Source organism: Paroedura picta, chromosome 5 (genome assembly GCF_049243985.1).
Source record: "Paroedura picta isolate Pp20150507F chromosome 5, Ppicta_v3.0, whole genome shotgun sequence".
NCBI lineage: Eukaryota > Metazoa > Chordata > Lepidosauria > Squamata > Gekkonidae > Paroedura > Paroedura picta.
The window spans coordinates 104,811,177-104,836,795 of record NC_135373.1 but is presented as its reverse complement, the minus strand read 5'-3'; the positions used below and the strand labels follow the sequence as shown (position 1 = coordinate 104,836,795).

Sequence of the window (25,619 nt, the reverse complement as noted above, 5' to 3'; positions counted from 1 at the left end):
TGAGCAGTAATACCAGGGCTCTCTCAGCATCACTTCCCTCCCAGGGTGTCTGTTGTGGGGAGAGGAAAGGGAAGGCGATTGTAAGCCGCTTTGAGACTCCTTTGGGTAGAGAAAAGTGGCATGTAAGAACCAACTCTTCTTCTTCTTCTTGGAACAGGCCTCGTATCTGGGCAGGACTGGAGACTGAAAAAGGATCAGTTAGAAAATCAGTGGAGCAGAGGCTGCAAGGAGGTGGGGAGAGAGGAAGAATGGTCACTTCCTCTGTTTAGTACTATGAGTCAGATTTTGGCCAAGGGCAGGCTAGCAAAGCACTGCTACTGGAGGCACCTTTTCATTTATACAATGACATGGTCATTGTTTGTTTGTATTTCATGAAGTCATGTTTAGAAAGAGGGTCATGGTGCAGCAGTAGCTTCAATATCATATATATCAGGTTCAGTGAGCTCAAGTTGCCAATAATAGGGAAAACTATGGAAAATTACATCTAGGCTAAATGGACCAATGATCTGACTTCGTTTGTTGTTAGCCTGGATGGAAATACTTTGCATGTGATGGATTATGTCCATCTTTGGCTGAGAGAATTCTTTGTGTGGAAAAGGAAACATGTTCACATTTATCTAGCCTGTTTCATGAAGGGAAGCCAAAGATAATAACATTTCCTGAAAAGGAAACATATCAGTAAATAAACCAGTATTACAATTGATTGTTTTCCGGTCTATTGTTCCCTTCGTGGGCCATTCCCCTCTCCCATAGGACCTGTCCCAGATTCACATTAAGTCCAGCCACAAAATCCCAGATGCTCTTTAAATAAGAGTTTTGTGTAACATGTGGGGCAACAATGTCATTTTGCATAGTATTCAAGAGAGCGCATTGTTAGCCCGTGAAAGCTGGGTGGCACAGTAGAGTGTCTTGTCGGGGGCATCAGTTTGTTGCAGAGCATGGGAAATGTTTATTGCAGATTTGTTTTCTATGGAAGCCATCCGTTGATCTTTGGGAACAGGTTAAGCTGAAAGCCATACACGAACAATCAATCAGACTACATTTCCTGAAGGTCAACCCAGGTTCACTTACAGGTCTCAGGAAACCTGGCTGGATTTCCTCTGCAACTGTACCTGTTTTCTCATTATGGCTCATGGCCATGAACCACTTTAGCAGGTGGTCAGCCCTATAAATCCACTTCAGCTTTAGAAAGGTGTACACAGTGATGTGCACGGTTATAGCAAAAGCAACTCATTTCCTGAGGCTATGCCCCTTGCGATACTAAGCACTCACTCCTGGGCAGAGATGGAAGCTGGAGGTGGGGGGGGGGATGGTTTTGTTTCTGGTTAGGAACCTGAAAGCTTGAGCAGCAGCAGAATAAATCAAATATTAAAATGCAAATATTTATTTCAATCCCTGGGCACCTATAAGACTTAAAAACATCAACCTATGTCACTCACTATTGCACAAATCCAAAACATTTTGACACATGGATAAATTATTTTAAAAAAAAACAGAAAACCAAATGCGTTTCAACCCATTCTGGGGTCTTCTTCAGTGGTCTAATATTTAAATACACTCATGTGATGTAATAATGGGGACTATAAGGTGATAAAAATATCAGTGAAAACAGATGAGAATACACTTAGATGGAGAGAGGACTTCAATAAGGGTGGTACTCTGAAGAATGAATATTTTAATTGGGGGCCTCCAAGAGACATATTTGGATGCATTTTATAAGTGTGTGAGCCTCTTCATTCATATTGTTTACCACCTTATAGTCCCCATTATTACATCACATGAGTGTATTTAAATATTAGACCACTGAAGAAGACCCCAAGAGGGGTTGAAACACACTTGGTTTTCTGGGTTTGTTGTCATTTATCCATGTGTCAAAACATTTTGGATTTCTGCAGTCGTGCGTGATATATATTGACGTTTTAAAGTTTTGTATGTACACATGTACTGAAATAAATATTTGCATTTTAATATTTAATACTTATTCTGCTGCTGCTCAACCTTCCAGGTTCCTAGCCCATGTCCCCAGGGTGCATGACTTTGTTCCCTCTTTTGTTGCTTCATTTTCTTTCAGGCTAGACCAGATTCTGTTTCACCTCTGATCCATTATATCTTTACTGTTGTGTAAATTGTCAGCCAATGAACTTAAATCAGATCTTAAACTTTTGATCTCATACTGTCAGCTACCAATCAAAGTTGATTCACCTGAAAGGTGGCATTGGAGGAGAGTTTTATGGATACAGGGAACTGACAAATAGGCAAATATGGGGGTTCTGTCCCATCAAGCCCAAACTCTCCCTGGAAGCTCAAGGGACCAAACTGAAGCTATCATACTTTGGTCATATCATGAGGAGACAAGAGCCATTGGAAAAGACAAGTTGAAGGCAGCAGGATAAGAGGAAGTCCCAACATGAAATGGATTGAATCAGCCAGAGAAGTCACAGCTCTCAGTATGCAAGACTTGACTAAGGTTGCTAATGAAAGGACATTTTGGAGGACATTAATTCCTAGGTTCATTGAAAATCACTGAATGTCGATTCAGTATGTGACTGTGATAAAAAAAAAAAGGCAAATGCTGGGCCGGGGATTATTAGGAAGGGGATTAAAAACAAATCAGCCAGTATCAGGATGCCCCAGTATAACTCTTTGGTGTGACCTCATTTGGAATACTGTGTACAGTTCTGGTCACTGCAGCTCAAAAAAGATATTCTAACACTGGGAACAGTACAGAAAAGGACAATTAAAATGATGAAGGAGGTGGAACAGCTTCCCTATGACCGTTTATGCACTGGGCACTTTACTGCCCCAACTCTTGTGCAGGAACACAAATAGGGGGCAGATGAGGTGCACTGGGCCAAATGCTCCCCCGTGTGGGTGCAGGAAGAGGTGGGGCCACCTGCCACGAATAAAACTCCAGCCTGCAACCCAGCATGAAACCTCCAGTGCATAAACGGTCTATGAAGAAAACTTAAAGAGGTCAGGGCTCTTTAGCTTGGAGAAATGATGATTGAAGGGTGTCATGGTTTACAAAATTAGGCATGGGATAGAGAAAAAAGTATTTTTCTCTCTTTTTCACAATGCAAGAACCTACGGAGACTCAATGAAATTAACGAGCAGGAAAGTTAGAGCTGATAAAAGGAAGTATTTTTTTCACTCGAAGAATAAACATGAGGAATTCACTGCTGCAAGAAATGGTGGCAGCTATAAAAATAGGCAGCTTCAAGAGGGGATTCCATAAACATATGGAACAGAGGTCCCTGAGTGGCCATTAGCCACATTGGATAGATGGAAGACTATGACTAGGGCAGAGATGCTCTGTATTCTGAGAGCTTAGGGGTGCAGAGGGAGGGCTTCTGAAGTTCTGGCCCCACTGGTGGGCCTCCTGATGGCACTTGGCCAGTGTGTGACACAGAGTGTTGGACTGGATGGGCCATTGGCCTGATCCAACATGGCTTCTCTTGCGTTCTTATTTCCGAGAAGAGAGAAAAAGTATGTCGACATGCCAGTCTACATTAAAATCCAAAAATGTAAGCCATCTAATAACTTCTGTTAAGACCAATCAATACAATGCAACGTGATGTCCATACTTTTGTGTTCTTGAGAACTCTTTCTCAGGCCAGAAGTCAGAGAAACAATTGATAATCTGTTGGTTGTTACATTGTCTATTGGACAGGTACTAATTTTTGCTTCTTCTTCCCAGAGTGCCATGGAGGCTGCTAGCTGATACAAGTGACACAGAGCGCCTAGTGATGTCAGCAAGGTGTTCTATATAGAATGCTAGTGAAAATGCCTTAGTATCAAGGCCTGAGAGAAGCCCTTCCGTGATCTGGCCAAGAGCATTGTTTGAATAAACATTATTACACAACATGGACTGTGGCTCTCCAGATGTCCAACTGTTGGCAGGGGCTCATGGGAATTGTAGTCCACGGACAACTGGAGAGCCACCATTTGGCTACCCCGGGCTAGAAGATCCTATTCTTACATCAGTGGAGTAAGAAGGGAGTAAGGGAAGGGGGAACTGACTGGTCCCTCAGAGCACTAGACAGTTTTGGTGGGAAATACCATTTCGAGTGTTCTGTGGGGGAGAGCCGCCCCCTCTGGTGGTTTTAAGCTCGACAGTTCCTTTCTGTGGTAGGCCTGCATGTGAACAGGAGACTGAAGATGATCAACTTTGTGACAGGGCATTTAAGTTTTGGATTTGGGAAGTATAATTGTTGCATGATGAAATAAAAAATAATAATAAACATATCTGTAGTATCAGCCTGAAATAGTTGGACTGAAGTATGTTAAAACAAACAAACCCTGAACATAATAATTTAGAATTCTTGGAGCAGAAGGACATCAACCAACTCTCTGTGCTTGGTTAATGCCACATTATGAACCACTTCCTTGCTGCGTGAAATGGGCATACCTCTTTTCATCAGTCCAACGGAAAGAATGTCACCGGGAAATTCCAAAGTTAGACACTGTAGGGTTAAACACAGTACATTTAAGGAGACTCTGTTAAAGTAATTAAGCCTCCCAAATTTGACTCGCATGGCTGTATTTATAACCCAGGAGGGAATATTTTCCAGACCCCTTATGTTTATTTTTGTATCAATGCTAATCCTTCACATTTCTTGGTCACCTTTCTGCCAGGAGGATTGGATCCCAAGGTGCTTTAAGTATACACTATAAAAGTATAAATACAAGTGGCAGCAACAGAGCTGTGAAAATCTGCAGCGTGATGTGAGAAGTGTGCTTCTTATCATGTCGCTCTGACAGCCCTATTTGAACTCTCGGAAATTATTTGATTATGTCCAGGAATTTTATTCATATTCAGCTCTCTGTGCAGTTGGGATACAGTTGTGACTCCAACCATCTGCAAAGTGAACTTTGTGCAGGATTACAGATAGCAAATGTAAACATGTAAAGATGAGGGGGGGGTGGGGGAGGGACTGCTCTGATGTGAGTTCCCAGGTAGGACCTGGGGATCCCCTGGAATTATAGCTCATCACCAGGTGACAGAGATCAATTCCTCTGGAGAAAATGCCTAATTTGAAGGGCGAAATCCATAGCATTATACTCCATTGAGGCCCCTCCCCACGCCAAATCCCACCCACTCCCAGCTCCACCCCCAAAGTCTCCAGGTATTTCCCAACCCAGAGGTGGCAACCCTATGATCCCATACGGGCATTTTCAGGTTTATATTCTGAAATTGCCTGTGAGAAGAATGTAAAACCAGCACTGGTTTCATATTCATTCACTCTGACTTCTGAAATTGCTTCTGAGATAACAACATTTATAAAGTTTGCAATAAAACAGCAGCTACTTTGAAGTCCTTCACTGAGTGTCCTGGGAGGCTGAAATATTCTCCTACAGGCTTCTCAGTTTTGTGATGCTTGATGTCAGATTTGTGTCCATTTATCCTTTGGCATAAGAGCCTCTTGTGGCGCAGGGTGGTAAGGCAGCCAACATGCAGTCTGAAGCTCTGACTGTGAGGCTGGGAGTTCGATCCCAGCAGTCGGCTAAAGGTTGACTCAGCCTTCCATCCTTCCGAGGTTGGTAAAATGAGGACCCAGCTTGCTGGGGGGGGGGGTAAAATGGTAATGACTGGGGAAGGGAACGGCAAACCACCCTGTATTGAGTTTGCCAAGAAAACACTAGACGGCGTCACCCCAAGGGTCAGACATGACTTGGTGCTTGCACAGGGAATACCTTTACCGTTATCCTTTGGCATAGGGTGTGACATGTTTGTCCTGTGCAGAGAATGAAAGGGCATTGTTGGCATTTATTGGCATATAACATGTTAGAAGATGAGCAAATGAATTAGCATGAGATCATGTAGTTGATGTTGTTAATCCAGTGATTGTGTTGTCTGGAGAAAGTTGCTGTCTGGGTTTATTGCAAGCACTGGTACTAGTCACAATTTCCATGTTCAAATGGGATGTTGTATTATTGTAGGTGAGGAGTTGTTTGAGACTGGGCGGGGGCTGCCTCTGTGCAAGAAGAGGTGCCCTCTCCCCCCCCCAGGACTTGTGAAAGAGATCTGTCATTATCCCATAGAAGTTGTAAGTCACTGATGATACATTGTACTGTTTTGAGTTGAGAGTTGGATGTGACCACTCGTGGTGTTCTGTTATTGTCTCTTTCGGGTCTGTCTTGTAACAGGATTTCTCTGGTATCTTTCTTGCTTTGTTAATCTGCTTCTCGACTTCATCAGATGGATACTTTCTAAACAACGCTAAAAGGCAAAGAGTTCCCAAATCTGTGTCCCTCTTTTGGCTCGCCTGAAAATGCAACCTGACTCCTCCTCACCGTTCTTACACATGGTGGACCCTGACAAAGAGCCACTGCTGAGGCACCAACGTTGGCACAGGTTTTGGGAAGACGTTAACTTGCTGCAAAGAAGTTGGCACCCTACAACAGGGGGAGTCAACCTGTGGTCCTCCAGATGTCCATGGACTTTTGCTGGCATTTGCTGGCAGGGGGCTCCTGGGAATTGTAGTCCATGGACATCTGGAGGACCACAGGTTGACTCCCCCTGCCCTACAACATGTCTGAAGTTGGTATTTGGCACACAGGCAGTTATTTATAAGCATGCTGAGACATCTTTTCTCCTGTGCAGCAATAACTAATGTAGTACAACCCCCCCCTCCAATAACATATCATTATGCATTTAGCAAATTTCACCCGCTATCTCCCAGGGTTACATGATATTTCTGTGAGTCCATACAGCCTGATTAGCATGTAACTGCTGTGGGAAAAAATGTGTGCTGGTTGCAATTTTTGCCTGTTCTGTTTAGACGAATCCAAATGCGGCCATCTGGGATATGCAGCTGTTAACCTTCCCTCCACTTTAGGAACCTTACCAAGTTAAGGAGGGCAGGAGAGGTGGGACACTGATCCCTTCCCTCGTCACAATGAGGTCTTGGGACTGTCTCCAATGAGAGAATTCATTTCAGGCACCGCTGAGTGCAAAGAAAAACGTCTACAGCTTAACTCCTAGCAGCGCATACAGATCTCTGCTTGCTGACGGCATCCTGGCAGAATCTGAAAAATTCTACTCTGGTTTCATAGACAACTTCTTTCCTGTTTGCTTCGGGCAAGTCCCGTGAACCAGTGCACAGAACATATGATTCATAGGACCAGGGATATAAGTCGAAGCCATGGAAGCATGACCACCATCCCCGAGAAATTCACCGAGCTTTCCTAGAAAACCCACATAAATCTGTTCAAACAGGAACCTCCAGACCTCCAGATTTGGAATATACATATAAAGTGGCCACTTTAAATGCTCTGGATCTTTAAAACTCTGTCCCCTGATTTGCCTGGACCTTTAAGAGATGAAATTTGCTGAAAACTCTAATCTCAGCATTGCTGCAAGGAGGGCTATTTATACAAGAACCAGAACTCGTTTCCTCTTCAAGGACCAATGAACAGCTGCCAGCAATGCTGCCAGCTGCTTTCCCTTTGTTTAGAATAGTCAGACCAGGGTAGTTCATGGGCAAAATCAGGGAGCTCTTATGCGGCATCCCAAAGGCCTTGCCTCGTTTCTTAGAAGCAGTGGACAGCGACTGTGTCAAAGGCACATGGGTGCAGAAGCAGCTATTTCTGTGACATTTATGAAGGATTCACTTCTTGATCCTTCCTTGTCAGCTTTCCAGAATATCCAGAGTCATTTGCCCTGAAAACTCTGCTGGTCTCAAAAAACAAATCTGCTGGTTCAGACATGCCAGAAATTCCTGCTACTTGAACCATGGATGCAGGAGTGGTATAAGGATTTGTGGATCCCATAGCACCACAGCCAGTTTAAAGATTTAGGGGGGCCCTTGGCAGAGTACAATTGTGACGGGAGCAGCCAAACTGGGGGTAGAGCCCCCCCAAAAGGGATATTACTTCAAGTGTCCTTAAAGAGGGCAAAGAGGGGAGGAGAGAGGATACGGCCTTGATCCATGGGCGGGGGGGGGGGGGGGAGAGGCACTGTGTGGGGCCCCTGGTCCCATGTTGGTCACTGCTGCACTAAGCTCTCTGCTCTGTTTTTGACATTTGTTCCATAAGCTCTGTAAGGTAGTTTTATTTGGGAAAAGTTTTTTTTTATGAGACATGGTTGCTTCCACCTGGAAGCTATTCCCCATTCTGGTCTGATTCCACTGCAAATGCATCTTCTATATAAAAATGTAGCCTGGGCTTTCCTCTGCCATCTGCCATTGCCCCCAGTCCAGTAGAGCTTAATCACTAGAGCAATATACCCACAACCAATGCACACACATACTATAAATAGCAAAAATCTCACTGACAGTAGGAGTGGGGGATGACCAGTGGGAGGGAAAATAGAATAATAGAATCATAGAGTTGGAAGGGGCCATACAGGCCATCTAGTCCACCCCCCTGCTCAACGCAGGATCAGCCCAAAGCACCCTAAAGCATCCAAGAAAAGTGTGTATCCAACCTTTGGTTGAAGACTGCCAGTGAGAGGGAGCTCACCACCTCCTTAGGCAGCCTATTCCACTGCTGAACTACTCTGTGAATTTTTTCCCCTTGATATCTAGCCTAGATGTGCTGCCAGATGTGTAAGAGAAGATACAGTCATTTCTGCATCTTCCAGGTAAGATCCGTTCAGAGTAGGTTTGGGAACAGAGGAGCTGAGGAAAAGGCAGAAAGGTTGATGGAAGCAAAACATTATATGGAAGCCAAAATTAAATCATGTTTTGGAGTGGGAGGGGTAAGAATAAAGAGTAAGAGCTCTGTGTAGCAATCCTAGTTTGTAGATCTCCTTGATAGCAAATTTTGATGGTTTAGACCAGGCTTTCTCAAGTGTTTTATCACCAAGAAACCCCTAAAACTTTCTTCAGACTCCAAGAAACCCCAGAAATGCCATAATCATGGAGAATATCTGTGTACATGCCCACCTGTGGCCCCTCCCTTTCCCACCCCATCCAGGCCCATCATTGGCCATTTCAGGAAGGGGGTGGTGGTACGGGTCAACATGACCATATATGGTCATATCACTTGAAAAAGGTTTAACCCATTTTTTGCGTGGTGTTTGATTGCTCTTTGCAGACTGCTATAGCAAAAATAGTTAATCTATTAACATTTCAATGAATACATCTTTGGCTACAAGTCAAGGGCACAGCATCCCTAAATGAATATCACGTTTGGGCCTATTAATGTTACTTCAGTGGGAGAGATTTAAGTCGTCAGCCACAAGATACAATGTGAAATTTACCATGATATGGAAAAAAGTTAAAACAAAAACCCAAAAAACCCAGTGTCACAGCTGAAATTTTAGACTAGGAACTGCTTTGAAGAGAGTGGAAGGGACTGATGAATGCAGGCAAAGAAAAGGCTTGCCATTACTGTGGCTACATTAAGTACTCCCCCCCCCCCCATGCAGAGAGATATACAACCCAAGCTGCTCCACGGAAAGCTGACAGAGAAGAAGCCTTTTGGCGGCTGGTGGGGGTTACTAAGAGGCAGGTCTAAATTTTGTTAGAGAAGGTCGCTTCAGCCAGAGCTGGATGTTACTGAGCAGTGATCTGGGCAGGGAAATTGCCAGAGGTGGGCCGCTTCCCTCCTGGATGAGGTCATGCGCCTGGAGTTGGCGGGCCTGCAGTAACATGGAGTTCTGCCATTCCATTTCCTCATGTCTTCCTGCTGTGAATGCACTTCTGTAGTTTGTTCCCCCCCCCTTTCATATTTATAACCTCCCACCATTACAGGTATCCTCGCTTTGAAAACATGCGTCTCTGAGGGTAGTGTGTGTGTGTGTGTGTGTGTGTGTGTGTTGGTGGCGGGGGGGGGGGAGAGGTAGAGAGCATAGAATGTACCACAACACCAGTTGGGTTAGATGTTTTTGTTTTGCTGCACAGAAAGGAATCAGAAAAAGAATGAATTCACTATACTGCAGGTTGTGAAAGTGTACTCCGAATGTATTCTCTTCACTTATGAACCGATAGCCCTTTGCTACTTAAGACTGTGAAGGAATCCACAAAAGTGTTGACGGTAATGACTGAGGAAGGCACTGGCAAACCACCCCGTATTGAGTCTGCCATGAAAACGCTAGAGGGCATCACCCCAAGGGTCAGACATGATCCAGTGCTTGCACAGGGGATACCTTTACCTTTTTGATTCAGATTCAGGATCACACAGTGCTGGAAGAGACTACAAAGGGCCATCCAGTCCAGCCCCCCGCCTTCTCAGGGATTTAAAAGCCATACACTCCTGACAGGTCACCCAATCTCCTCCTGAAAACTTCCAATGAAGGAGACTCCACCACCCTCAAAGGCAACATATACTTCTCCCTGTTCCCAGTACTTTAAGCTATCTTCAGCCAAACAAAACTCCCAAACCAGAATATCCTCTCTCAATCTGCTGAATCCCACAAGTCTTTTATTTGACAAAAGCATTGATGATGGGCTGACACCTAGTGTTTGTCTCATGCAATTGCAATAATCAAAAGGACTATTCAGGTCAGTCAGAAAAACAGCAGGTGAGACTCTGCATGAAACAGAAGTCCAGAAACAGAAGTAAAGCAGAGGCTCTTGGATGTATGTGAATATCATGTCTACATTTATGTAGGTTGTATTGCTGTCTCACCCAAGGATGGCTTCTGGTAAATTGGGAGTGGGGTGTGTCACTCCTACAAAGAATTTATTAAGAACAAACCCAGTCTAGAAGCGAGAACAAAACAAGGAAGCAAAAAGTCAACTGGTTTTAAAAGTGGCCAGACTGCGAAGGGAAAAAGGAAAGGGTTTTTTGAGTTTAAAACAAAAAGAGATGGCCGCAACCCCACACTCAACATTTTAAAATGTTTCTTTGCCGCTGGATGTCCATTTGCCTGCTGGGGTTGCAATAATTTATTTATTTAGAACACTGATACTTTTAATACGAATAATATTTAAGATTATGGCTGGACCTCAGGTCAGTTTCTGCCAGGGTAAACTGAGGATATTTGACAATATTCCCTTGTTAGTGTAGACTTCCATTTTTGCCCCCTCCTGCTCTTTCTGAGGATCACCCCCCACCCCGAGCAGCATTTCAGGGAAGGCTAAAATGGGAGGGAGGAGTCAAGCAACCCCATTCCATTGACAAAGGTGCCTCCCATTAGCAGAAACCAACCTCTCGGTCCAACTCAGGGTGTTTAATTTGTGTTGTACAGGAATTGTACCTGTACTGATAGGAATCATAGAATCATAGAGTTGGAAGGGACCTCATGGGTCATCTAGTCCAACCCCCTGCACTATGCATCATCTCAGAAACCATTAGGTGAGATACACAGTGATATTTCCCAAGGAGACAGAAAGCACAAATGGTTCTGCAACTCCACTTGTTGTAGTGGTTAGGAGTGCGGACTTTTAATCTGGCGAGCCAGGTTTGATTCCGTGCTCCTCCACATGCAGCCAGCTGGGTGACCTGGGCTCGCCACAGCACTGATAAAGCTGTTCTGATTGAGCAGTAATATCAGAGCTCTCTCAGCCTCACCCACCTCACAGGGTGTCTGTTGTGAGGAGAGGAAATGGAAGGCGACTATAAGCTGCTTTGAGACTCCTTCGGGTTGAGAAAAACGGCATAGAAGAACAAGCTCTTCTTCTTCACTCACCCCTCTAATGAGGCTTTTAGCCTACAAAGCCTTAAGGACACGGACCAACAACCCCAAACAAGAGGGACTGTATGTGAATTCTTCATCTGCCTCTTTATATCCATTACCTGAATTTTCACCTCATGGTGACATTTCTCATCTTTAAACAGCCCCGTGGCGCGGAGCGCCACGGACTGTATAAAGGAGTAAGGGCACTGTGGGAGGAGTTAGGGCGGGCCCTGTCCGGGATAAAAACTCGGAGGGGCCAATCAGGAGCCGCGAAGCGGCTCCTGATTGGCCCCTCCAAGTGTCCATCCCGGCCCAAACAGGCAATGGGGAGCCGCGCGAAGCGCGGCTCCCCATTCCCTGCTTCACTTGCAAGGGAGCACCCGCCAGCCGCGCTATGCGCGGCTGGCGGGTGCTCCCTGCCCGGCGCGCTGACGGCTCGGGAGGCGCGAAGCGCCTCCCGAGCCGTCAGGCCGCCGGCAAGGGAGCACCCGCCACCAACGGACCTCTCAAAATGGCCGCCGCCGCCGACAGCCAGCCGCCGCTGCCGCCGACAGCCAGCCGCCGCCGAAAATGGCCGCCGCCGCCAGCCAGCAGCCGCCGCCAGCCAGCTGCCGCCGAAAATGGCCGAAAATTGCTGCGGCCGCCGCCGCCAGCCAGCCCCCGCCGCCGCCGCCTGCCACCCAGCCGCCGCCGAAAATGGACGCCGCCGCAGCCTACCAGCCAGCCGCCGCCGCTGCCAGCGAGCCAGCCGCCCAAAATGGCCGCCGCCGCCGCCAGCGAGCCGCCGCCGCCGCCGCCCCCACCCGAGCTGCTACCGCCGTGACTGCCCCACTGCCGCCCATCAAGCCAGGTAGGCCGCTTCCCCCCAGCCCCGGCCCCACTGTACCCTTATGCCGGCCGGAGGGGGGGGGAGGATAAAGACTTCTGCGGCCCCACAGCTGCGGAAGCCTTTGGGAGTCGGGGGCAGGAGGCCGTGCCCATCTAGCGCCCATTTTATTCCAGATTAAAATGGGCTTGATTTCTAGTGTTGACATAAAACAAGCAGTCTTGTAAATCCACCCTCAGTTTACTGCTGTAGTATCTGTGATAACAAGTACAGATTTAATAAAATCAGAGTCCAGTTGCACCTTTAAGATCAACAAAGATTTATTTAGGGCATGAGCTTTTGAGTGCAAGCACTCTTCCTCAGATGGAGATCATAGTCTGAGGAAGTGTGCCTGCACTCGAAAGCTCGCGCCCTGAATAAATCTTTGTTGGTCTTAAAGGTGCTACTGGACTCTGATTTTATTATGCTACTTCAGACCAACACGGCTACCCTTTTGAATCTGAAGTCCAGATTCGGTATTGTTATGCTACATTTTAAATGTTATAGGTGATTTTATACATTGTGATCCATCTCAGGCAGAATGTATGTCTTATCTAAACATACCTTCTCAGTGTTTATTCTTGAAACTCTCACCTTGCTGGTTTAGACCCACCAAAGCTCCTGCTACTGAGTTTCCTTAAGAAAACACGGCATGGATACTTACCAATCTGTGTGTGCATCATCAATGACTAAAAGGATCTGGGGCTTCTGTGGGAGAACAGGAGCGGGGCCTGCTGTCGGCTCAGACAGCCCCGCCGCTGCTTGCGTGGTCTGCTTCATGGCACTGGAGATGGAGCTGAAGATGCTGGTGCCAGAAGAAATGGGAGGTGGGGGCTGTAAAGGCTGTGGCCTCCTCTCGGTCGCTGGGGAAACGGGGCTGCTGGTGGAATTATCAGGGCGCTGCAGGTCCATCATGTAACCATTGGGCAAGTTGGCCACAAAACTGCTGTCTGAGAAGCGCCTTCGCAAGAAATTCATGGTGGGGGCTTTCCCAAACACCAAAACAAGTCGAAATACTGAAAATACTGGAAGAACAAAGTCTAAAAACCTGCTGGTCTGTTGGATGAGGTGCTCTGTCAGGAGATTGTTCTGCAGGAAGGACGCGCCTTCGTTTTCCTGTATAGTTATTTTGTAGGGCAGGCCTGTAAAACACAGTAAGAAAGAATACATTGGTTAGGCCTTTACGGAGCGCCTGTCGGAAGCATGAGTGAAGTCTGGCATTTCTTGCTTATTGGAAATAAAAACTCATCCCAAGCTAGATTTTCCAAACGTTACAAAACCATTAAAATCATGTCAGTCCTTTTCAGATGTTATATCCACACACGTCACGTTCCCGGAAGCATTCCCCTCCAGTGATGCTCCTGACATGCATGGTTTTGCCGTCTGAGTAGCGGCACCTTTTGTATTTTGCATGTATTCATAAGCCAGAACTAGGGCCCATTGCCCAAATTGTTGGGTGCACTCTTGCCTTTGCCCTAGTCTGCTGCCATGGCTCAAATGAATACCAGGAGTGAAAGGGGAGGGAGAAACAGCATCGTGCAACACTATGATGTGTCCTCCCACCAAATTGGGAGGACTGGCAAATATTCCAGAAGACAGAGACAGAGTTCAACGAGATCTGAACACAATGGGAAAATGGGAAAATGAGAACAAGATGCAATTTAATACAGGTAAGTGTAAAGTGCATCTGGGTCAGAAAAATGAAAAGCATGCCTACTGGATGGGGGATACGCTTCTAGGTAGCACTGTGTGTGAACGAGACCTTGGGGTACTTGTGGATTGTAAGCTAAACATGAGCAGGCAGTGTGATGCAGCAGTAAAAAAGGCAAATGCCATTTTGGGCTGTATCAACAGGATCATCACATCAAAATCACAAGATGTCATAGTCCCATTGTATACGGCACTGGTCAGACCACACCTGGAGTACTGTGTGCAGTTCTGGAGGCCTCACTTCAAGACGGACATAGATTAAATTGAAAGGGTACAGAGGAGAGCGACGAAGTTGATCAGGGGACAAGGGACCAAGCCCTATGAAAATAGGTTGAGGGACTTGGGAATGTTCAGCCTGAAGAAAAGGAGGTTGAGAGGGGACATGATAGCCCTCTTTAAGTATTTGAAAGGTTGTCACTTGGAGGAGGGCAGGATGCTGTTTCCGTTGGCTGCAGAGGAAAGGACACGCAGTTATGGGTTTAAACTACAAGTACAACGATACAACTAGATATCAGGGGAAAAAATGTTCACAATCAGAGTAGTTCAGCAGTGGAATAGGCTGCCTAAGGAGGTGGTGAGCTCCCCCTCACTGGCAGTCTTCAAGCAAAAGTTAGATACACACTTTTCTTGAATGCTTTAGGATGCTTTGGGCTGATCCTGCATTGAGCAGGGGGGTTGGACTAGATGGCCTGTATGGCCCCTTCCAACTCTATGATTCTATGATTCTATGATGTAATTTCCAATTGAAAATCCAGCATCAGCACGTTGTGCAACACCAAGGAATGTTCCAAATCTCTCTGGTTTTTATCATAGAGCTTTGGTAAATTCCTAAAGGCGACATGGTATCATCACTCTTAGGTTTTCAACCAGAAATGACACTGTGAGAAACACTGTTCATGCCAGCTCCCCCTCCCCCCGTTCTTTATGAACACTGGGAAATCCAGTGATCAGTTTGCATGGACACAAATGCAAAAGATGCACATTGCCCAGTTCAGGCAATATGGCAACTGCATGTATTTGGGGTGTGAGATTTCTTATTTTTGATAAACATAGAAATAAAACTAATACATAGAAAGCTCTAAGGTACAAACTGCAATGCTACCACAAATGTCACTAATGTAAGCTCAAAATTAATTTTGCATTCCAGCTAGGAGAGTATTCCATGCTTCAAATTTATCAGACAATTGGCCATGAAGCAGACAAATTAGTTTACATAGCTAATATAACAATCCACTCATTTCTCCAACCAAGCCTCTTTCTGCAGAGTTATCGTGTTCTTCCAATACTGAGCAATAATTAGCCTTGCAGATGTTATGGCATTAAGCAGTGGTCTCCAACCTTTTTATCACTGGGGACCGGTCAACGCTTGACAATTTTACTGAGGCCCGGAGGGGGGGTAGTATTTTGCCGAGGGATGTCGCTACCACCTGAGCCCTTGCTCCACTTGCTTTCCCTGACTTCCCTCCGCCTGCTGGGGGGCGCTGCTAGCAGCAGCTGTGCAGTGCCACACCAAGGGGGAGCCCCAGCCATGGCGGCCTCTGGAGAGCACCAAAGGTGAGCCAGCGGCAGAGTGGCAGGGCAGCCACTGAGGCAGCAGCCGGGGAGGAGGCCGAGGAGGAGCCGTGGCCCGGTACCGACTGATCCACGGACCGGTACTGGTCTCCGGACCGGGGGTTGGGGACCACTGGCATTAAGGACAAATTCCAAACATCTTTAGAAGGGAATTCTACATGATTTAACAAAAAAAGGACTTTAGGGAATAATGGAAACTCTTTCTTTATACCTTTAGAGAGAACTGTAGCGACCATGTTCCACAACTCTGCTGCTCTCTTACGCTCCCTCCAGATGTGTATAACAAACCCGACAATCCCCATTAGACCCTTGTTATATTTTTGCTAATTTAGAGGGAGATTTCTGCATCATTGTTGGCCTATCCGAATTCATAGATGTTTCATCTGAAAAGGGCATTTGTGAAGAGAGGGGAGTAAAATAAGTGTGTTCACCATGGGCATTTTGTCCTTTATCATTCTGCCTTCAAGCCAAGCTCAGCTGTGTCCTAAAGTTCAGTACCGAACCTGTACAGTACTTAGCACCTCCACTGTTTTAATAATCCCAGATAATCAAAATCAATTCACAGTGGGCTGCTCTTTGGAGGTTTGGCGCATGTCTGATGAATCAGATCACACAAAGGCCTGTGACCAAGATTTTGCTTTCCCCCACCCCTTACAATTCTAATGTTCAATGTAAATAATGTTCCATTTGGAATGAAAAGGCAGTCAATTGACCAATTTGTTGGTAGCCCTTAAAATAAAACGGTCACTATTATAAGTAAACATTGCAATTTTTTAAAAAAAAAACAACAACCAACAAACACGCACACAGAGAGAATGACATTTCCGTTTATATTTCTGAGCCTCACAATGTATATAATTTGTGGTGGGAGGATCTTCCAAATAGCTCCTCTCCTGACTGCAGCAGGATCACGTCATGGTAACGCTGTGGCTTGGAAAGCCCTTTTATGATGCCTCCTTATCAGCAAAGCTACAGGCAGCTCAGTGGAAGCCTGTGGTGCTGGGTAAATACATCCAGTTCTAATCCTCGGAAATTACAGAGGTCCTCTCCATCTTTGAAGTCTGCCTAAGTACCACATTGCTCATTCCCGGTCCCCCTACAGTCAGGTCCTTCCAGAGTAAGATGTACTTGGCATTTTTGATGCAAACGCCCCTGCCACCATTCAGAAGGATGCTCTTATAATTACGCTGAAGGCATTTCTCTCCCAGTGACTCAGAGTGAGGGAGAAGGCAGCACTGCAGATTTGGAGAGGTTTTGAAACAGGGCTGCTGCAGATTTGCCGAATAATGACAGAAGAAGAATCTAGTACTCTCAGCAGCCCCCCCATCCTTTACATATTCTCCCCCCCCCCAAACCCTTTTCTCTCTAGGGTAGGCTTGATTATGGAGGACGTAATCTGCATTTATACCCTGCCAGGTTCATGCAATGCCTGATTTCAAAGTAGCTGGAGTTGGCATAGTCTCTCGACTGGCATGAATAGAACAGGGCTTTCCTCTGCAGAGTGAGCAAAAGATGAGTTTGAAGAGCGCTGATCTGAATAAAATCAAGATGTTTGATGCACTTAATACGCAGAACCTGGCAAGATGCAATAATCTCCTATATAAAATGCCTATGGGAATTGCAAGCACAGTATTGGTGCTCTCACTGTAAAGGACCACACCTTTCCAATATTAGATTGCTGCCCTTCTCTGATGGATACAAAACATAATTTTCTCACATTGTCTGAAGCTTCTCTATAGGGTATTTAGCTGTCAGAAGCAATCTGTCTTTTCGAAGGCAGGGTCAGATTGAATTGTTTCCTTGCTCTTGAGCTAGAAGGGACACCTCTGCAAAAGACAGTCAGAATTTGTATCATAAATAAGATAAGCCAGGCCAGGGAAAGTTATGTGTTTAGATCATAAGCAGAATTCTGTTTTGGCATGAATCTGAATATTCAGACGATGCGAATCCTAACAATAATCTGATCACCAACCCTTGGACCATACATCAAGAATCAAGTCAACTATTAAATATTAGTAGAAATATTATGAATATGAAGCTTCCTTATGATAAATCACGTCAGTGGGCTACCTACAGTTTTAATACAAATACCTACAAAAACATAGGTAACAAGTGGGAAAGATAATTCCTCTCTTTTTGACATACACGAAAAGAGAATGCCTGTTGGGACACATGCGTAGTCTAAGGCAGGCTTTCTCAACTGGGGTTTCATGACAGCCCTGGAAGGGTTTCCAGAATGGGTGGGAGCTAATTTATATATGGCCATATTGACCAACCCAACCCTCCCCAAATGGCCAATGATGGGCCTGAAGGGGGTGGGAAGGGGCCCCAGGTGGGCGTGTGCACAGCTCTGCTTCCCAACCATATTCTGCATGATTGTGCCACTTCTGGGGTTTCTTGAAGCCTGAAGAAAGGCTGATCTAAGACAAAAGAAAGAATGCACAAAAATATTGTTTTTTTTTTCATTTTCAGATGTACACAGATGGATCTAATTCTCATATAACTGAGCAAGTATAAATGAAACATAGTCAGGTACACCCTTTGTAGGTGCCTGGAGAGGGTGAAGGAGGACAAGTGTGGGAATGGGTTTGCACCTCTCCAGACACAGGTGTGGCATACCTAGTGTTCTGCCACACAGGGGTCACACAGGGTGCAGAAATGTTTCCAAACTGTGGACTTCCCTGGCCCTCTGAATCACTGTTGTCAGAGATCTCCTCTCCAAAGAGTGTCAGCAACAACCATTCTGCCTCAATAGAGACTTCCAGGAACAGATTAGGGAAGGAACCTCCAAGACCTCTGGTGATGCCGTGCTAGAGCTGGATTCCAGTGGCCTAGCAGTGTGGGTGTGGGGCCTGGGGATAGGATCCTATGATATACAAGGTGTGGAGGACTTCTTCCCTCCATGATCAGCGCCCTTTGCGTCCACTTTCACCCTCATGGCACCTAGAGGTGTTCAGGAATTTGAAGCAAGCAGAGGAGTGGCTTGCAACACTTTGGACTGTGCAAACCAGATTTTGTAGAACTCTGAGTAATCTTGATGACTTACTTCAAAAGTCACTCTTTTGCTTCCTTTGTTTGTGTAGTGTACCCACCAAGCTGCTGTGGGGTTACTTTGGGGAGGCCCTGCTGAAACTCTGCAATTCCCCTACAGCTTTTCATAGACCGTTTACGCACTGAAGGTTTCATGCCGGGCTGCAGGCTGGAGTTTTAGTCCTGGCAGGTTGCCCCACCTCTTCCTGCACCCAAACGGGGGACCTCATCCACCCCCGATTTGTGCTCCTGCACAGGAGCTGGGGCAGTGAAGTTCCCAGTGCATAAATGCTCATAAGGAGCCAAAAGCAGGAGTTTAATTGGCTCCGAGCCTTTCCAGCATTCAGACCAGCAGCACTGGAATCATACTTGTTCTACTAATGCAGGCAAAATGGAAATCCTGAGCTATGATTTCAAATTTTGATTAGATGTGCATTAATGTATTTTATAAATGTTACAAGCCATCTTGAGCCCTGTAAGGATGAAGGTGATTAATAAATTGCCCCCCAGCAGCATTCCTGGGTCATCTATGGCAGGGGTTAGGACTCCCCTCTCACCACTTCCCCTATTAGATGTTGTTAGGGGGGATGGGTAATGGATTATACCAGGGGTAGTCAAACTGCAGCCCTCCAGATGTCCATGGATTACAATTCCCAGAAGCCCCTGCCAGCATTCGCTGGCGGGGGCTTCTGGGAATTGTAGTCCATGGACATCTGGAGGGCCGCAGTTTGACTACCCTTGGATTATACCGTCATGTTTTCTTATTCATATGCTGTAATTTTTATGTTTATGGACTATTTATGGAGTGGCAGGAAATAAACATCTAAACAAACAAACTCCCATCTGAGTTAGGAGTGGCAGTCAACAAATACAATTAAATAAGCAAGTAAGTAAACAAGAAAGTAAGTAAATAAATAAATAGGGGGGATTTGATCTATGCAAGCATAATTGTTTTATGCTGAGCCCTGCACACAACTGCCACATGCAATATGCAGTCAAAACAGCAGATACATTTGTTTGATGAGTGCAAAGTACAAACTGTGAATCACACTTTCTAACTCCTTCTGTGGTTCTCACACTCCTGCTGTAATAGAGATAAGAGGCCCCAGTGTGAAAATGAAACATCTGATTGACAAGCCCTGGGCATCCGTGACTCTTCCTCCGAGGCCGAGGATGATTCACGCTCATCCTCATCTTTACTCCAGACAGAGTCTTATTTATGCAACACTGTCAGCTGACCTGGCACTTGACAAAGTAGCCTAAGCATAAAGAGTGCCAGAATGCCTGGCCCAAGGAGCTTTGGATTCAAATGCTGGAAACAGGGAGAAGAGAGGGAGGAGAGGGAAAGGCCAGCCAACGAAGAGGCAACACAGCAAAGCCGAGAAGGGGATAGCTGAGGAGAATGGCATGAATGACAGCAAATTCCATTAGACATACTGAGGGTTGTTTCATTTTAGGAAGGTGCAAATTTTGTTTGTTTCAAAATCTTCATTCTTTTTTGGGAGGCGGGGTCAGATTTGCCGTCACACACATCCACTTTTGCATTCATATTCATTTGTATTTGAACTAGAAACTTTTCGGGCTGTAACACCTTTGTTCTCACTGCAGTTGGGACAAAATTTCTGAGGACTGTATCAGTCGTGCAAGGGATCCCCCTGTTGGCTACATTTCACACAGGCAGTGGGAAGGATCCCAGTTTTATAGGCAGGAATAGAACAAAAAACACAGGGAGATCGATGAAACATATGATATCCATCCATCCATCCATATGGTATCCATCCATTCATTGGTGTTACACTAATATCTAATGAATGAGGCTTTTTGATACTTTTTGTTAGTTTGGAAATGAGTACACATTCCTGGTGTGTTTTGGTTTATGTTGGTACTCAGTTATCTATTCTGTTCTCATTTCACCTGCCTAGCTAGGAATGGTCAGGAAATACAGGGCAGTGGAATAGGTTGAAAAGAGACCTACAGCTAGATCCATCCAAAGGTCATCTGCTGTGCTCCAATGCTATGAATGGTTGGGTGAATTTACTCATCTTCCTGCATGGCATCTCTTGATATTCCCATCTTCCATCAATTTAAACCTGCCTGGACTTGGCAATGTAGATAGAATGACTCTATGGAGGGAGGAGTCAGGGCTGTCCCACTCCTCACTGCCCCTGAATGTGTCCTTGTGCCAAGAACGCAGGCATGGAAGGTATTCCGAGGCAGGGCCTGTAGGTGTGGTCCTATCCCCACATTTTATCTACATTGTGATCTGCATAGAACGGTTGTGCAGTTGGTGCGTTTCATAGTTCTAATTGCAGGCCTTGCCCACCAAAATGAGCAATTAAGCTGTGAACAGCAGCCAAAATGATGATTGCATAGTTCTGGAAAAGAGCCATAATATCTCTTATTTCGAAATGGTTCTGTAGAATCAAGATGGGGCAATTATGTCTACAGTGACGTTATATTTAAATTACAGAAGGTCGCAGAAGGGAAACCCCTTTATTGCTCTTCTAATATATTTCTAGATTATGTAAGACATTAGGTCCTGTTTCATTGGCTTAAGAACTCAAGGCCTTCTAATGGTTCATATACTTAATTTGAATGGTTCTAGGAACTGCTTTTGTGTATTAGCCTATACTGGTTTCAACTTTGCTCACTGCATATTTTTTTAATGAATGTGTGTTTTGAGTTAATTCTTTCAAAATGTTTTCCTAACCTGTTTGCATTTTTGTCCACTATTTTATATTCATCAAATTTGTTTATTTACTAGGTATTGCTTCTACTCGTTTTTCTTTTTTGAAGTTATATCTGCAACTAATGGTAGAAAGGTGCCAATAGTATTAATCTTACTAATTGCAAAGGCACATTTTTCTGATGTGTGTATCTAGACTTTTAAGTTAATTAACTACATTAACTTGATTGATCGTTTTTTAGTCTTACTGTACACAAACTTAGCATGTGCATGGATGTAGGTAGAAATATGTTGGGTATTGACTTCAGGGAGATGACTGCCAATATTCTCCTGACTGTTTTCCATTTAAATGGACACTGCCTGATATTTGCTGGAACAACAACAACAACTGTTCCAGAAGAAGAAGAGTTAGCTATTATACCCCGCTTTCCACTGCCCAAAGGAGTCTCAAAGTGGTTTACATTTGCCTTCCCTTTCCTATCCCCCCATAACAGACATCCTGTGAGGGAGCTGAGGCTGAGAGCGCCCTGATATGACTGCTTTGTGAGAACAGCACTATCAGTGCTGTGATGAGCCCAAGGTCACCCAGCTGGTTGCATGTGAAGGAGGAGCGGGGAATCAAACCCGGCTTGCCAGATTAGAAGCCGCCACTCTACCTCACGCTGGCTCTCAGAAGCACAACCATGAGAAATAATACCAATATCAGACCCATCATTGCCCCATCCACAGCTGTGGTCTCTCTGGAGCTCTCACATGAAGGTAATAAAGGAATTTTAATGCATAATATAAATGAAGCCTGTGGGGAAATGCAGTGCAACGCTGTGATTAAAAGCTTTCTCTGAATTATTAACACCACTGAGGGTAAGCCAAGTGATCCTTCCAGGCAATCCTATGGGCATTCCCTTCCTTTCTGTTTACTGTAAGCAGAAGTCAACCTAGTCCTGCACAAGGATATGAACACTTTTCATACCTGTCTCCAGTGTGAGATCTACTGACCACATCAGCTTTCCCATGGCACATCTGTACTATCTACTAAAAGTAGCATACAAATAATTCCTTCTCCATAGGGAGAACACCTAGAGTAGTTACACTGCCAATGAAGGGAATGTGGGAGGACTCACCCACATGCAATATGGAGAGATCAGTGAAAGGAGTTCCCAGTAGGCTTTTTCCCTAAAAAAAACAAACAAACCCAGGTCTGTGGGGATCCAGTTCCAATCAGGATGATGGCATGAAAGGAAGGGTGGTTTGAGCCCATATCCTATGCCATCTTCCCAATTGGAAAACCACATTTTTTACCACTGGAAAAACACTGTATTTCGCCTGATTTTTCAAGGTAGAATTTAAAAACTCCATTCACAAGAACTCCCAGTGTCATATCTAATTAAATTCTCCCAAACAGACATGTCAGACCTCTGTGGTGTTGCAATTATGTGGACCAGCCTTCCCCAAAATATTCAGCTTGTATCAAGAGTAGTTACCAATGCCATCTAAAGCAGGGGTAGTCAACCTGTGGTCCTCCAGATATTCATGGACTACAATTCCCATGAGCCCCTGCCAGCAAACACAGCAAAAGAATACTTGTTTACCCCAAGTTGTCTGGGCCAAGACACTGGGCCAATTGATCCAGGACAGATTCTGGTTGGCTGTCCATAAGGAGATAGAGTTGAGTGTGGTCAGCACACTGGTGACAGCCCATATGCGAGGGGGCACATAAAGATGTTAAACTACATGGAGGAGAGATTAGATGCCTGTGGGTCTCCACATATCAGTGTATAGTATGATAATGTCAGTGCCAGTCAGTGCCAGTCTCTGCCTTGGGTCAGGGAGAAAGGAGATCAGCCAAGACAAGACTGTTCCCCAGATACCAAGGAGGCAAGGTGGTGGGCCAAAAGGTTGTGGTTGACTATGTCAAAATCTGCTGAGAGATCTAAGACAACCAGCAGAGTTGACCCATCTTTACTGAGCTGTCTCTAGAGATCATCCACCAAGCAACCAAAGCTCACTCTGTACCATGGCCCAGTCAGAAGCTGAACTGGAACAGGTCTAAGATCAAAGCATTCTCCAGAAATTGCTGCAGTTGATTTGCCACTGCCCTCTCAATTTCCTTACTCAAATATGCCAATTGGGATATTGTGCAGTAGTCTGCTGGATCAAGTGTCTTAAACATTCCTTAGAAGTTAGGTCACCACTCTCCACATGTTACTTGGAGGTCTCTTGCGATTACAATTGATCTCCAGAGATCAGTGACTCTGGAGAAAATGGCTGCTTTGGGGAATGGAATCTATGACATTATACCACACTGAGGTCCCTGCTTAGAAGGGTGTGCATGTGGGTCATTTGCATTCACCAGGGGTCAAAATAAAAACCTGCCCTTCCTTAAGAATAGGAATTTGAGGTGGCAGGCCACAGCCTTTTTTCTTATGCTTGGCTTCTCCTGAGTGGATCTGGCCCCAAGGAAGATGCAAGCCTCACGCACACAGTTATGCACCTGCTGCACATCAATCTTCCCAAACCCGTGCAGAAACGGTACCGTGGGGCCTAATCTGTTTAAGGCTTTATAAGCCCAAACCAGCACTTCAAATTCTACCTGCAACGAAGCCATGAACTGATGTGGCTCTTGCCAAAGCAGCCTGATACGATCCCCGTGATGTCCCTGTGAATACCCTTGCTGCAGCATTTGGACCTGAAACTACACCACTGGGAAAACAGCCAGAGAAGCTGCACCATGTGTTCTTTTCCAGCTACCCTAAAGGCAGGCAAGCAGGCAGGTAGAGTAATATGGAGCCTTGTCCAGTGGCCCTGCTTCTTCTCCCCTGCCTCTTCCTAACCGCAAATCACAGCAAAGATGCAGCTTTATGAAGCGCTATATCAGCCTGATTTACTCCTGACACCCATCTCATCATCCCCTCCTTTACCATGTGGATTTACCATCTTGTTTTGCAGATCTCAGCAAAAGCTGGGGCTGAATAGCAGCCAGTAATATTTCTCAGCACTATGCCGTCCCGGATTTACTGCGGGGCTATGAATTCTCCTCCTCTCACTCGAAGGTGAGGCTGGCTGAGGGAGAAGAGTGTCTATTATAATCAATATGCTAAATACGTAGTAGGCATAAAAGTTAATTGCACAATGGGTAAGTTTCAAATAACGTTCATGGGTCTCCGCCAGGTCCGGCATTTGACTTTGTGTCTGTATTCCTGGGGAGATGGGGGAGAAGAGCATATTGATGGAGAACGCCGTGACTCATACAATTTGCCAGGATGGCAGCAGCCTGCCAGGTGCTCCTAAGACTATTCACAATTTGCCGTGTAAACAATGGCTGATCCAGGACCAGATGCACAGGGTTTGGGTTTCACTTGGCTTAGGTTAGAAGTAAACTCTTCCCTTTCTGTTGATCTCTAAGAATAAGGTGACCAGATTGTCCCACTTTTGGAGGGACATCTGGGGGCACCTGGTAAATTGTACTTATGTTGATATTTTTAAAAAATTACAATACTATTTTTGCGTTCTATGTGTTCTATGAAACTTTTTGTTGCTCCAAACAGACCAAAATTTTAATCAAGAACCCCCCCCCCCCAGTCAATGGTGTCCCACTTTACCAATGTTAAAATCTGGTCACCTTATCTAAGAAGTTAATATTGTCCTTTGACATTGTCCTTTTTGACTCAACCATTGTGCAGCCCACGTTTGCTCCAAGTGGCCATGCTTAGGAAGGGCTCTCAAGCTGACCCAGCTGGTGGAACTGGGACACTCCCCCCTACCTGGTAAAATGGTCATGGAAATGCACCTTCATCCCATAAAACAAAGGGTTGAGGGAAGGAGGAAAAGAGAGCTAATAATTAGGCTAATAATTACCACAACAGACACAGATTCTCTCACAGCCCTTTTCAACACCTCATTCATTATCTTCCCTCCACAAACATGCTGTACAATCTCTCACACAAAGCTTCTCAGAACCAAGAAGTCAACTCTGCTCCTTAGGATACAGCTACCATTCAACCATAACACAATTCAATTACCCAGTGTGGTGTAGTGGTTAAGAGCAGCAGCCTCTAATCTGGAGAACTGGGGTTGAAACCCCACTCCTACACATGCAGCCAGCTGGTTGACCTTCAGCTAATCACAGTCCTGATAGGCCTGTTCTCATAGAGCAGTCCTGTCAGAGTTCTCTCAACCCCACCTACCTCACA

General features: G+C 45.4%; 1 protein-coding gene across 3 annotated transcripts in view; it reads right to left on the bottom strand.

Moving 5' to 3' along the window:
• The window catches only part of SYN3 (synapsin III), a 218,315-nt gene that overhangs the window by 182,320 nt on the left and 10,376 nt on the right, over nt 1–25,619 (bottom strand). For all 3 annotated transcript variants that reach the window (XR_013231385.1, XM_077339669.1, XM_077339668.1), the window contains exon 2: nt 13,096–13,573. Coding sequence is in view for 2 of the 3 variants with exons in the window: in XM_077339669.1 (XP_077195784.1) it covers nt 13,096–13,409 (314 nt within the window). In the remaining variant the exon portion in view is untranslated. The remainder of the gene's footprint in view (nt 1–13,095; nt 13,574–25,619) is intronic.